Source organism: Balaenoptera borealis (genome assembly GCF_965194805.1).
Source record: "Balaenoptera borealis genome assembly, chromosome: 4".
NCBI classification, from domain to species: Eukaryota; Metazoa; Chordata; class Mammalia; order Artiodactyla; family Balaenopteridae; genus Balaenoptera; species Balaenoptera borealis.
Genome location: NC_138861.1, coordinates 114,581,430 through 114,593,801, shown reverse-complemented (window position 1 = coordinate 114,593,801; position 12,372 = coordinate 114,581,430). Strand labels below are relative to the sequence as shown.

The 12,372-nt window shown below is 49.0% G+C and overlaps 1 protein-coding gene across 3 annotated transcripts in view; it reads left to right on the top strand.

Annotated features, from left to right (window-relative positions):
- Positions 1-12,372, top strand: part of JAKMIP1 (janus kinase and microtubule interacting protein 1) — a 95,427-nt gene that overhangs the window by 63,200 nt on the left and 19,855 nt on the right. For all 3 annotated transcript variants that reach the window (XM_082389959.1, XM_082389960.1, XM_082389961.1), the window contains exons 4-8: positions 5,188-5,397; positions 6,194-6,313; positions 9,383-9,529; positions 10,480-10,620; positions 12,306-12,365. In XM_082389959.1, coding sequence (XP_082246085.1) covers positions 5,188-5,397; positions 6,194-6,313; positions 9,383-9,529; positions 10,480-10,620; positions 12,306-12,365 — 678 coding nt within the window. The remainder of the gene's footprint in view (positions 1-5,187; positions 5,398-6,193; positions 6,314-9,382; positions 9,530-10,479; positions 10,621-12,305; positions 12,366-12,372) is intronic.

Genomic DNA, 12,372 nt, shown 5'->3' with positions numbered 1-12,372 from the left:
ACATATATCCACTAATTTTTAGATTATTTTCCCATATAGGTCATTACAGAGTATTGAGCAGGGTTCTCTGTGCTATACAGCAGGTTGTTATTAGTTATCTATTTTATATATAGGAGTGTGTATATGTCAATCCCAATCTCCCAATTTATCCCTCCCCCCCTTTCCCCCTTGGTAACCATAAGTTTGTTTTCTACATCTGTGACTCTATTTCTGTTTTGTAAATAAGATCATTTGTACCATTTTTTTTAGATTCCACATATAAGTGATATCATATATTTGTCTTTCTCTGTCTGACTTACGTCACTCAGTATGACAATCTCTAGATCCATCCATGTCACTGCAAATGGCATTATTTCATTCCTTTTAATGGCTAAATAATATTCCATTGTATATATGTACCACATCTTCTTTATCCATACCTCTGTCAAAGGACATTTAGGTTGCTTCCGTGTCCTAGCTATTGTAAATAGTGCTGCAATGAACACCGGGGTGTGAGAGAAGCTCTTTCTTAGCTCCTAAGGAGAAACAGGAGGGTCCTAGCAACACCCTCTTCAGGTCTGTTGGCTCTGATTGGGTCACGTATCCATCCCTGAACCAGTTACTGTTAGGCGGCGGAGGCATGCAGGTGATGTGAGCCAATCAGGGCCTGCCCTGGGAACTTGGAGTGATTTCAGCCCCACCCCTCTCCTGAACCACATGGTGAGAGTGGGAGTGTGGGAGAAGGGGAAACGGATGCTGGGAGGCAACCCAGGAATGTCCAGCACACTCAGGTGATGGGGTTTGGGGAAGCTTGAGTAGCTCACTGTCAGAGGTTTACACTTCCTCAGGTCCTCAGGGCAGGGGGCAAGATCACTAAGAGCCCAGCCTGGGGGCCAGACCAGAGTCGACAAATAGTGAGAGTGCCTGTGTAGCTGTGTGAGCTGGCAGGTCTCCTGACCTGTGGAGCCTCAGGACTCTGGCTGGGGAAATGTGACAACCTAGACAATGTTGGCTCCAGAATCTATTCCACATCATCCATCCATTCCTGGATGCCGTCTCCACTAGTGGAGGCTGTTTTCTGGGAACCTTTCCCACATGATGGGGTGTAAGCCCTCTGCTCATTTTCTAGGATAAATGGGGAATCGGTGCTCTTCCAGGCTGAGAATTTGGATTTCCAGAGATGTCTTGCTTAAGATGCTGTTCTTTCTTGTGGGAGGAACTAGTGTAATGCAGTGGTGGAGGCAGCGCTTCTGGGCTCCAGTGCAAAGCCAGGAGTGTGCAGCTGGGATGCTGAGGGGGACGGACTGGAGCCCTACCTGTTAACTTGTAACACCTCCCCAACCGGCACCACTGATTCCCCTCGATTTATCTGTTTCTCCTAGCATTAATCATGCTCTGATCTACTCCATGTTGACTTTTTTATTCTGTTTTCAGCTACCCTCCCCTCTGGAATGGAAGCTCTGAGGGCGGGAACTCTGATCTGTTTTGCTCATCAGTGTTTCCCAGCACCTGCTGATGGCACTCAATTCAGTATTTGTTGAATTAATGAAAGCATGTTTAAGTGGTTTCAATTAATGAACTCCTTTCACGTGGTTCACATTGCTTCTGGATTGAACTCTGCAGTGGCAACAGTGTTTTCTGCATCATTAAGTGTTCTTCCCTACAGCGGGGAGGTGCTCCCACCTCCGGCTCTGAAGAGCGGGGAGCTGCAGGTGACCGTCACCAGGGGGAGCAGCGGGCACCTTATGCAGCTGCTGAAGGAGAAGCTGCGCCGGGCACACCCTTGGCTGGAGTTCCGGGAAACTGTCACGGGGAGGTGGCTGGGGATACAGAGGGAAGGGGAGTATCCTTTTTTCTTCTAAAGAAAGGCCACTCAAAGAGCTTGTCAGAGCTCTGGGACTTTGCTTGAAAACCTCAGTCTGGAGGTCGGGGGTACCATTTGCTGCCTTCTGTAAACTGTATTTTATAAGTTTTTCATGGTCTGCTGTTTAAATCAGATAGCCTTCTGTTAAGCAGGAGCTAAAGTAGATTAATAGTGGCCGCTAACATTGATTGTGTGCTTGTAAGATGCCAGGCTCTGTGCTAAATTCTTCCCGTGGTTGAAGTCTCCCCCCAGTTGGACGGGCTGTTCTCAGTGTCCCCACATTACCGAGGCTGAGGCTAAGAGGCGTGGCCCAGTCTGCCCAGAGTCACACAGCAGGTAGGGGCGGGGATTTGAGCCAGCTTCTGTCCGCCCTCAGGGCAGGGCTCCTAACTAGCATTCTCTGCTGTAGCGATCTGTGTCTGAATGCGAGATGTACGATTCAGAAGTAAGAGTTTCAGAATACCTGCCATCTAGCAGCCATCAGACTGCAGCCACTCCCTGCAGTGGTGAGCCCTAAGGAAACTCAGGGTGTGAAAATACAGGATACTGGCCCCAGATAGCGGAGGTGCATATCAAAGGAATGATTTCAGTGAGCCCAGATTCTTGCATCTTCCCATACATAGAAAAGCGCTAAATTCCTTAACTTGAGATATCTGGTTTTCTTTAATTAACAATAATCTTTTGATGTTCCCTACTACTTTGCCTTTGTCGCAAAAACTCCTATACATCATGGCTCCTCCCCTCGCCTCCTCCGAGCAGTTTCTCAGAGTTGCCTGAAACGCTGTCTCCTGGGCTGCGGTCCTCATTTTGCCCCAAATAAAACTTAACTCGCAACTCTCACATTGTGCCTTTTTTTCTAAGTCAACAATGGCCTCCCCTCTGTTTTTCTTCTTCGGTCTGCATCTTCTCTTCGTCCTATGAAGACACTTGTCATTGGATTTAGGACCCACCCAGTTAATCCAAGACGATTTCCTCATCTTAAGATCCTTAATTACACCTGCAAAGACCGTTTTCCCAAACAAGGTCCCATTCACAGGTATCTGAAGTTAGGATGTGGACATGTCTTTTTAGGAACCACAATTCAAACCACTGCAGTATTCATTCATTCATTTCCTCAATATTTGCACACCTAATGGAAACAAAAGTCTAGGAAAGACAGGAACTACTATTTATTGAGACCTACTATGCGCATGCAACAATTATAATTAGAGCTAGTGTTTATTTTATGCCTACTGCGTGCCAGGCAGTTTTTATGTGTTAATGTATTTCATCCTCAAAACATCCCTATTATTATCCCCATTTCACAGATGGAAAACTGAGGCTTAGGAAGAAATCAAGTAACTAAACCAAGGTGACGGAGCCAATAAGTGGTGGCATCAGGGCTAGAACCCAGGCAGTCTGGGCCCAGTGGCCTTGCTCCTAAGCAGCCTGCCTGTCTCTGCTGTCCCCTTCAGTCCTCACAGCTCCCCTTCCAGGTGGATGTTCCTACATCCCCATTTTACAGGTGAGGAGCCTGAAGCTTAGAGAGGTTGAGTGACTTGCCAGAGGTCGCACAGCTTGCCAGTGGGGGATTAGTCTCCAGTTCATACTTTTGTACTCCATGCACAGTGCTTTTTCCTCTGCGCCAAGTTGTTTTATATCAGTTGGCTTTAACCTTTATGTTGGGTAATCAAGGTAGTATCCACGTTACATTGCCTTACATACAGGCCCGCTCGTGGCGGGCACTCACAGGTATGTGTTAAATAAAGCCACATCATATAGACTTTATCCAGATTTCGTTGAAACCATCCTTACTAAAGCATTTGTATTCTTTTCAGAACTTTTTAACGTACCTTATCTCAAATAGAATTTATTCCTAAATCCCATGATGACAGTAATCACTGTAGCTGAAACCCTTATGATTTTTGTCAATTAATGAAACTCTAGTACTTGGGAAATTTTCTCTTTTAACACCTGTATTAGTTTCCTAGGGCTGCTGTTACAAAGTACCATCAACTGGGTGGCTTAAACAACAGAAATTTATTCACTCACAGTTTTGGAAGCTAGAGGTCTGAAATCAAGGTGTCGCAGGACCATGTTTTCTGAAGGCTATAGGGGAGGATCCTTCCTGCTTCTTCCAGCTTCTGGTGGCTCCAGGCGTTCCTTGGCTTGTGACCGCATCACCCCAGTCTCTGCCTTCATTTTCTCCCTATGTGTCTGTGTGTCTCTCCTCTTATAAGGACACCAGTCGTTAGGGCCCACCTGACTCCACTGTGACCTCATCTTAACTAATTATATCCGCAAAGACCCTATTTCCAAATGAGGTCACATTCTCAGGTTGTAGGAAGGACATGGATTTGGGCGAGGGGCACCCCAGTATAGCACCCTTACTGGGGCAGTTTCCCAGCTGTTGGCTTTGTGTCCAGAAACAGTCGAAGTGTATGGCCCGTGGCAGAAGCTCCCTCCTCCGTAAGCTTCTTTCTGCTTGGTTTCCTCTAGGGAATGTGGGACGAGGCTGGGCTGGGGGAGCTGGGGCTCATGCTGAGGCTCGAATGTGGGGAGGCTGAGGCGCTTTGGAGGCCCCAGAAGCATCCAGTCGGCTCTCCGACTGTGGGACCCTGAGAGACGTCAGGGCGGAGGGAGGAGGTCGGAGTGTCAGCTGCACACAGGGAGTTAGCATGTTAGGTGAGGATGCAGCTGGCTGAGGAGAGGATACAGACTGGGAAGAGGGCCAAGCCTTGGAAACTACAGATTTCGATGGTGACCAGGGCAAGGCGAGAAGAAGATGGAAACAGTGAAGTCCCACAGAGGACGGGAGGGTGGGAGCAGTTCACGTAGCTGGAGTGGGCGACAGTGTCAGATGGGGTGAGAAGGAGAGAGGATGGAAAATTGTTCAGTGAGTTTGCGGGCCAGGAGAGTGTTGGAGACGTTAGCAAGAGCTGTTTACTGGAGGGGTGGGGACGTGGCCAGACAGGAGTGGGAGAGAGGAGGACGACCAACTCTGTGAAGAAGCTGAGCTGCCGGAGGGCAAGGGGGTGATGGCTGGAGGGCCCTGGTGGGTCAGGATTTGACTTTATTTCATTAAGGTGAGAGAGACACGAGCACTGATCAGTTTCGAGGGTAAGTGTCTGGTTGACCATATAGGTCGTTGAACCCACAGCTCTGTGCTCCTCTGTGCTGGGGGCGGTGACGGCGGAGCAGGGCCTGGGCTGTGCACTACGGTGTCTCTCTGTCCTGTGTTGCTGAGTTCAGCTGCCGCAGGTCCATGGACCTGCTGAACCTTTCCCTGGGCCTGAGACCAGCAAGAGAGAGCTTTCCCTGGTCACGAGCCCCTACAATTGAATGCTTATTCTTTCTCTTTCCAGATGGATGAGATCAAGGGAAAAGATCGTGTGATTCTGGCCTTGGAGAAGGAACTCGGCGTGCAGACTGGGCAGACCCAGAAGCTGCTTCTTCAGAAAGAGGCTTTGGATGAGCAGTTGGTTCAGGTCAGAGAGGCTGAGCGGTACCACGGTAGTCCAAAGAGAGAGCTCCCACCTGGCATAGGGGACATGGCCGAGCTCATGGGTGTCCAGGTGAGGGGCTCATGCAAGCACTGGGGCCTCAGAGCTGACCACCTACCTGTCCTTCCTCCTACTGGTCATTCTTCTGGCGAACTTGCCTGCCTGCCTTTCCCCCACCCCTCCCCCCTCCCTCCCATCCATCTGCGCATCCTTCCTTCCCTCCCTTACCCCTTCCTCCCCAAACGTGGAGCTCAGTTGAAAAGGAATGAAAACATGAGTGCCGAGTATACAGTGAGAGCTCAGAAAGGGACCCAGTCAGGACAGGACATGACTTAAAGGCAGAGCTCTGCCCATGAGGAGAGCTCAGCCAGCAGAGAGGGCACCTGGGGCCACAGCTTGGTACTTAACAGGCACAGAGGAGGCCAAAGCTGCATGCATTCATTCATTCACTCATTCATTCATTCACTAAATACTCAAGTGTCTGTTGAGCGTGCTGTGTGCAGACACCACATGAGGTGCTGGCGTCTCAGTGGTGAGTGAGGTGGGCACAGTGCCTGCCCTCGAGGAGCGTCCTGGAACGTCTATGATTGTGCCTTTGTCAGAGATGCTTGGCGGGCAGGGGCTCGGACGGGAAGGTCCCCAGATACCACGTTCAGATGTCAGGGAGCCTCTGGAGGGTTTGAGGTCTTGTCGCCTTTGAGATGAAGTCTTTCCACATGTTGCTTGACTTGGGGGAGCCCCAACATGGCGCATGGTCCTCCTAGTGAGGAGCTCACCTTTGTCGTCAGAGTTTTCCACAAGGGTCCACAGAGCGCTTTGACTCAGTTAAGCTTTTTCAAAGTATGTTTGTGTCTTGCTTCTTTTTTAGGATCAGCATATGGACGAGCGAGATGTGCGGCGATTTCAGCTAAAAATTGCTGAACTGAATTCGGTGATACGGAAGCTGGAAGACAGAAATACCCTCTTGGCAGACGAGAGGAATGAACTGGTAATCAGCCCCCAAGAGACAGATGGTGCCTTGGGATGCAGGAAAGCAGCCCTGGGGCCACAACCACACCCTAAACAGGAAGTTAATGCACAGGCCATCTGGTTTTCTCTACTTTCCTTCTAATTTCTTCCTGATTAAAAATCTAACACACGCTTGTTGAAGAAAGCTGTTAGTGCCCTTGATTCTGTAGGAATTTATCCTGAGCTGACAATCAGAGAAGTTCAGTGAGGGGTATGGAGAGGGTTTTCATTGCAGTGTTGTTTACAGTAGCAACCAAAACCGAAACAAAACAAAACCAAACCCCACCTAAGTGTTGATCAAAATAATGATGGAACATTTATGCAGTGAATTGCGTGCAGTCATTAAGAATGATGTTATAGGTCACATTTATTTGCCATAGAAATTTGTTCACAATGAATTAAATGATAAAAGCAGTCTACAGAACAAAAATACATTGTCATCATCCTGGATATTGGAAGTTGTTTTAGGTGGTGTGATTATGGATAATTTTTACTTTTTGCTTATCTATTTACTTTCTTTTGCATAAAAGTTCACATATCTCTAATTTTAAAAGTAGTGAATGTGAACTTCTGGTTAAAAAAAATAAATCTCTAGTAAAAATAGCAATTTCTTGAATATGTTTAAATTCGCTGGATAAACAATTAGCCTAATTTTTATGTAGTGGTAGTCAACACGTACAAATGTCTTGACAAACGTCTCGTAATATTTCTCTTTATTCTAAATTTTATTATGAAAGTAAGTGTATCAATATATTGGAAAAACATGGGAGATGAAAAGTGTTAATAAGTGTCACCTCTTCACAATTTTAACAGGATCAGAATAAATTCATTTCCTTCCAGTAGTTTTAAAGGCATATTTTTATATAGTTTTCATCAGACTGTACACCTAATATTATGTCTCCACTTTTCACTTAAATATTCATGAGCTTAAAAAAAAAAATCCCTCATGAGAGGCAAAATAGTTTACTAAGTGGATTAGAAAAAAAAATAGCTTGCTTGAAACAATTCAGACCTTCTGAAGTGTTTAAAGTAAGAATCAATAAGCTGGCCAGCACTGGGTGGGATCTTAAAATCATGAGGTAACTTCTGTTAACAGTTTGAGGTGATTCTTACATGTTTTTAATGCTTATGCAAATATTTTGACACCCACGAAGAGCCTTTTTTTTATTGTTTTGTGGTTACAAACGGGCTATTTTCCCTATGTAATATTGTTCTGCAACTTGCTTTTTTCACTTGCTGTATCAATTACAGCGCTCCCCAGCAATGCGTGAAGATCTACCTTTGTCTTTGTAACAGCTGCATCATACTCTGTTGTGTAGACAAACCATGGTTTATTCAACCATTCCTCTACTGGTGAAGATTTAGGCTGTTTCAGGTTTCTTTGCTGTTGTGAACAATGCCTCACAGAAGATACATTTCTGTCTTTACCGACTTGAACCTTTATTTCTGCAGGATAGATTTCTAGAGGTACAATGTATGAGTCAAGGTACATGTTATATTTTAATGGCTACCATCAGTGTTTTATCTTAACTTTCACAGCCTGGTAACCAAAAGCAGGGGTCTGCAGTCAGTCCCTTGTGTTTGGTTCTTGGTTCTGGCACTTTCTGTGTGGTACATCACCCCACCTCTTTGTAGCCAGGTTCTTTGTCTGTGAAATGGGGATGGGGATGGGCCCCCTCCTAGGGTGGTGGTGAGGGTTAAATGAGAGGGGATGCCTGGGAGGGCCGAACATCGTTTTGGACACATGGCGAGTACTCGATAGATGCAGTGGTTCTTGTGATTGTCGTGATATTGATAAATATTTTAAATTGTTTATAATTTTCATCCATTAAAATAACCCTGCGAAGACTATCACTATGCATTTAGTTCTCATAACAAGTCTCTGAGGCAGATACTACCGTTATTCCCATCTTACAGAAGAGGGAACTGAGGCTGACAACTCGGCCGTGGTCATGCAGCTAGTGTGTGTGTCACGGAGGACACCGTACTCAGAAGGAGGAAGAGTGGGTGCCTCTAATGGAGCAGCCTCCCGGTCCCAGCTCGCCCTCCCCCTCCCCTGTCATCTCTCATGTCTCTGTCTCGCTGGACTGGCCTCCACACAGCAGTCAGAGTGGTGGATTGTTCTAGAAGGCCGTGCTGACCACAGAGTGCTCCTGCCTCAAAGCCCTGGGCGCGGCAGGAGTGCGGCTGCAGGTGGAAACAAATGGCAGAGCTCTCAGCTCCCTAGGTCAGACCTCAGCATGCCCGCCCCTTCTCTGCCCATCCCCCAAGCTCCGCGCTCCCGCTGCACTCAGTGACGCGCCGTCTTCTTGCCCGTTCTGAACCCCTGGATGTGTGGTTCCCCGGTCTGGTGTGTCCACCGGCGCCTGTCTCACTGTGTTCTTACCTCTGTCACCGTCTTTGTCCTCTTCTCCCGTCTGTTGGACGGTCACCCCGTTGTGTCATCCCTTTGACCCAGCTCCCAGCACAGGGCCCGGGCCCCAGCGGGGCTCCCCAGATGCTGATGGGATGAGAGAGACTGGAAGGACACCCCGTCAGTCACAGGGGCTGTGCTCGGAGGACTCAGGGCGCGGCTCCAGGGCTGGACGGAGCCCTGAGCATTGAGGCTGGCACAGAGCAGGGCCAAGGGATCGTCTGTTGTCTGAAAAGTGTTGTGCTTTAGGCTTGGTCTCTACCTGGGGAGGAATGGTGGCCAGGAGGAGCTAGGTAGCTGGATTGACCTTTATGCATGTGACCTATGACCTCTGGGGGTCATGCCCGGAGGTAAAGGAAGTGTGGACGAGGCTCAGGCCACTTGCCGGCGCGGACGACCTGAGGGAGATCTCTGGGCCTCCGTGTTGGGCTGCATCCCCTCCTCTTGCCCTGCCCGAGGCCCTCTGAGGCTCAGGTGGGAGCCTGCATTTGGAAGCCAGGTGTCTGTGGGCTCTTCGTGGTGTTTGCACCACCCAGGAAATGTGGTCCCAAGCAGTGGCAGCTCCAGGCCAGGGGGGATCTCCACTGGCCTCTGAGGTTGGGTCTTACAGCTGCTGCCCTCTCTGTCTGACCACAGCTGAAACGCTCCCGTGAGACCGAGGTCCAGCTGAAGCCCCTGGTGGAGAAGAACAAGCGAATGAACAAGAAGAATGAGGACTTGCTGCAGAGCATCCAGAGGATGGAGGAGAAGATCAAGAATCTCACGCGGGAAAATGTGGAGATGGTAAGTCATCGTCTCGGAGTCCTTGTCTCTGCCCGGGCTCCTCCAGCTCCTGGCCCTCACCGTACACATCCTGTGGGGCCACCTCCTACCCGCCTCCCCCAGGAAGCCTGCCGAGCAGTCTCAGTCTGCACCCGTCCCTCCTGCCTCTGTTCTCCACAATCCACAGCACCGTGGGTGTCTGTGCCTGACGGAGAGCCCGGGGCAGTCAGACAGCGGGTCTGCGCCTCCGCTCTGCCGTCTCCACCCAGGGTCCTTAGGCCCAGCCCTCATTCTCTCAGCTTCCTCATCTGTGAAATGGGGATGAAAATATCAGTGCTGTGGGTTTAGAGGGAGGATGGAATGATGGCATAAAACGTTCTCACAGAAAACCTGGTGCACTGAGGAAGCTCAGTATGTGAACGATTACAATTTTGCTCTAAGTGCTTTGAATTTGGGCCTTTTATTTGCTCCAACAAGAATGATTGGTCTTTGTGGTCAGGGTGGTGTCTTGCAGTTGATGGTTTAAGGAATACTCTGAGGTTCATTGTCCAAACTAGTGTCAGTCATGCCCATTTTACAGCTGAGAAGACTGAGGCTCCGGGAGACAGAACACCCTTCTCCCATGCCCTGGCAGGTCCAGGTGTGAGTGTGTGTCGTTACCATGTGTTCCGTGCTCTCTTTCCCCAGCAACCAAGCTTTCCAGGCTTGGTGCAGACATCCACCTCTCCCTGCCCCAGTGCCCACCCAGCCCTTTCTGTCAGCATCGGGCACAGTCAGCCACACCTCGGGCCTGGCTCCGGTCTGCAGCTGTCCACTCCTCCAGCCTGACGACCAGGGGGCTCTCATCCCTCCCTCCATTCTTCCATCCCGTATCCCCAAGCCCACACTCCATGCCCTGACGCGCACGGTGGGTTCCTATCAAGTGTTGTGGATGAGTGGCCCTGCAGTGCCCTCTCTTCCCTTGGCTGCAGAAAGAGAAGCTGTCGGCACAGGCGTCCCTGAAGAGGCACACGTCCTTGAATGACCTCAGCTTGACAAGGGACGAGCAGGAAATCGAGTTCCTGCGGCTGCAGGTGCTGGAGCAGCAGCATGTCATCGACGATCTCTCGCTGGTAAGTCTGCATGAGCATGAGCGACAGCCCTCCGTGGGCGCCATGAGACCCAGGCCTTGGGGATGGCATCAGGGCTGCAGGGCGATGCTGCTGGCGGGGTGGGATCTCACAGAGCTCCTCCTGGTGATGGGCACCTTGCTGCTTTGTTCTTCCAGAAAGCAGCCTCCACTTCGTTTATACGACATCACTGGTATCTGGGAGCCGTTTTCATGGCTACTCTTTTTCTCAAATCTTATCCTTAGTTTGCTGCCATTGAGAAGCAACATCAGTTTTTAAAAAAGAGCCTTCTGGCCTTTACAGAGTGGGCATGATCTGTCCCCAAGAAATCTATTTTTTTTTCTTTTAGCCTAGTTGTTGCAGACTGTGAACTTGAAAACTGGAACCTTATAATCAGAGCAGAATTTGAAGGACTTGTTAAGACTGTGTGTGTGTGTGTGTGTGTGTGTGTGTGTGTGTGATCATTAAGGGGGTTGTGAGTATGTCTTAAATAGGTGGAGTGAGAGTTACATCCAGAGAATTCTGCATCTCTTTGTGGAAGGAGCTTAGGAACCAGGAAGGGAGCATCTATAGTGAGCTTTAGTTGCATCTTAGAAGCAAAGTGTGTTCTGCTTGCCCAAGGGGGTATGTGATGCTTCCATTAGTGGATCTTCAAAAAGTAGAAAAGCCAGTGATCAAAATTCTAGAAAAGGCTTTGACTGTAATTGTCCAATTCACTTTGCTTGCCTATCTCTCTATCTCTACTCCTTCCTTCTTTCTTTCCACTCACCCATCCATCCTCCCTCCCATCCCTCCATCCATCTTCCCATCCTCCCCTTCTTCCACCCATCCCTTCTTCCCTCTATCCCACCTTCATTCCAACCATCATCTAATCATTTATCCTTCCATTCATCTTTGCTTCATTACACGAAAGTCTTTATGCCACATAAGATGAAAAAAACACATCCAACAAAACAATGATAGAGTTGAAAGAGGAAGATTAACAGATAAGACTAGAGAAAATGAAGATAGCAGCATCAGTTAAGATCAGGAGGGACACATGGGTGGACCATGTGGGCTGTAGCCAAGCACCAGATTTGTCTCTGGGTTTCCTGGCAGCCAAAGAGAATAGGAACGTTTGATTAGGAAGGAGAGAATGTACTGGTTTTATCTGGGGCAGAATGCTGCTACTCCTGCTACTACTCGGTGGGTGCCATTTCTACTGACAAGAAACACAGGTACCCACAGTCTCGGAAGGGCAGGTTCCAGCCCATATAGCAAAGGAAGAACCTGAGAATCAGAAATGCGGTGTGTCACCTGACCAGGAGGAGGCCCCATGGGGATTTGGCCCCAGCTCTGTCTGAGATCAAAGCTGCAAGCTTTTTTATTTTCTGCTGGGATCACTGACAGCTGATGTCTAGTCAACACTGCCTAAAGTTTTATAGCTTACAGCCCCAGAGGCAGACAGGCAGGACTGGCAAATCTTGGCATTTTTTCTGGGATGGTCCAAGTCCAGTTAACGGTGTGGCTCTGTAGCTGTCAGTTCTGAGAAGCAGCCATGCCTTGGGTGCCCAGAACCTGGACTGACCCAGGCCTGGTGCAGACAGATAGGCACAGCAGCATTGTAAGTTATGCCCTCTGAAGTCAGCTGGGTTGGTGGATGTGATGTGAGACTGGCTGAAAATCCCAACAGTTGTGTTTCCTTCTAGGAGAGAGAACGGCTCTTGCGCTCCAGAAGACATCGTGGGAAGGGCCTGAAGCCACCCAAGGTGAGCG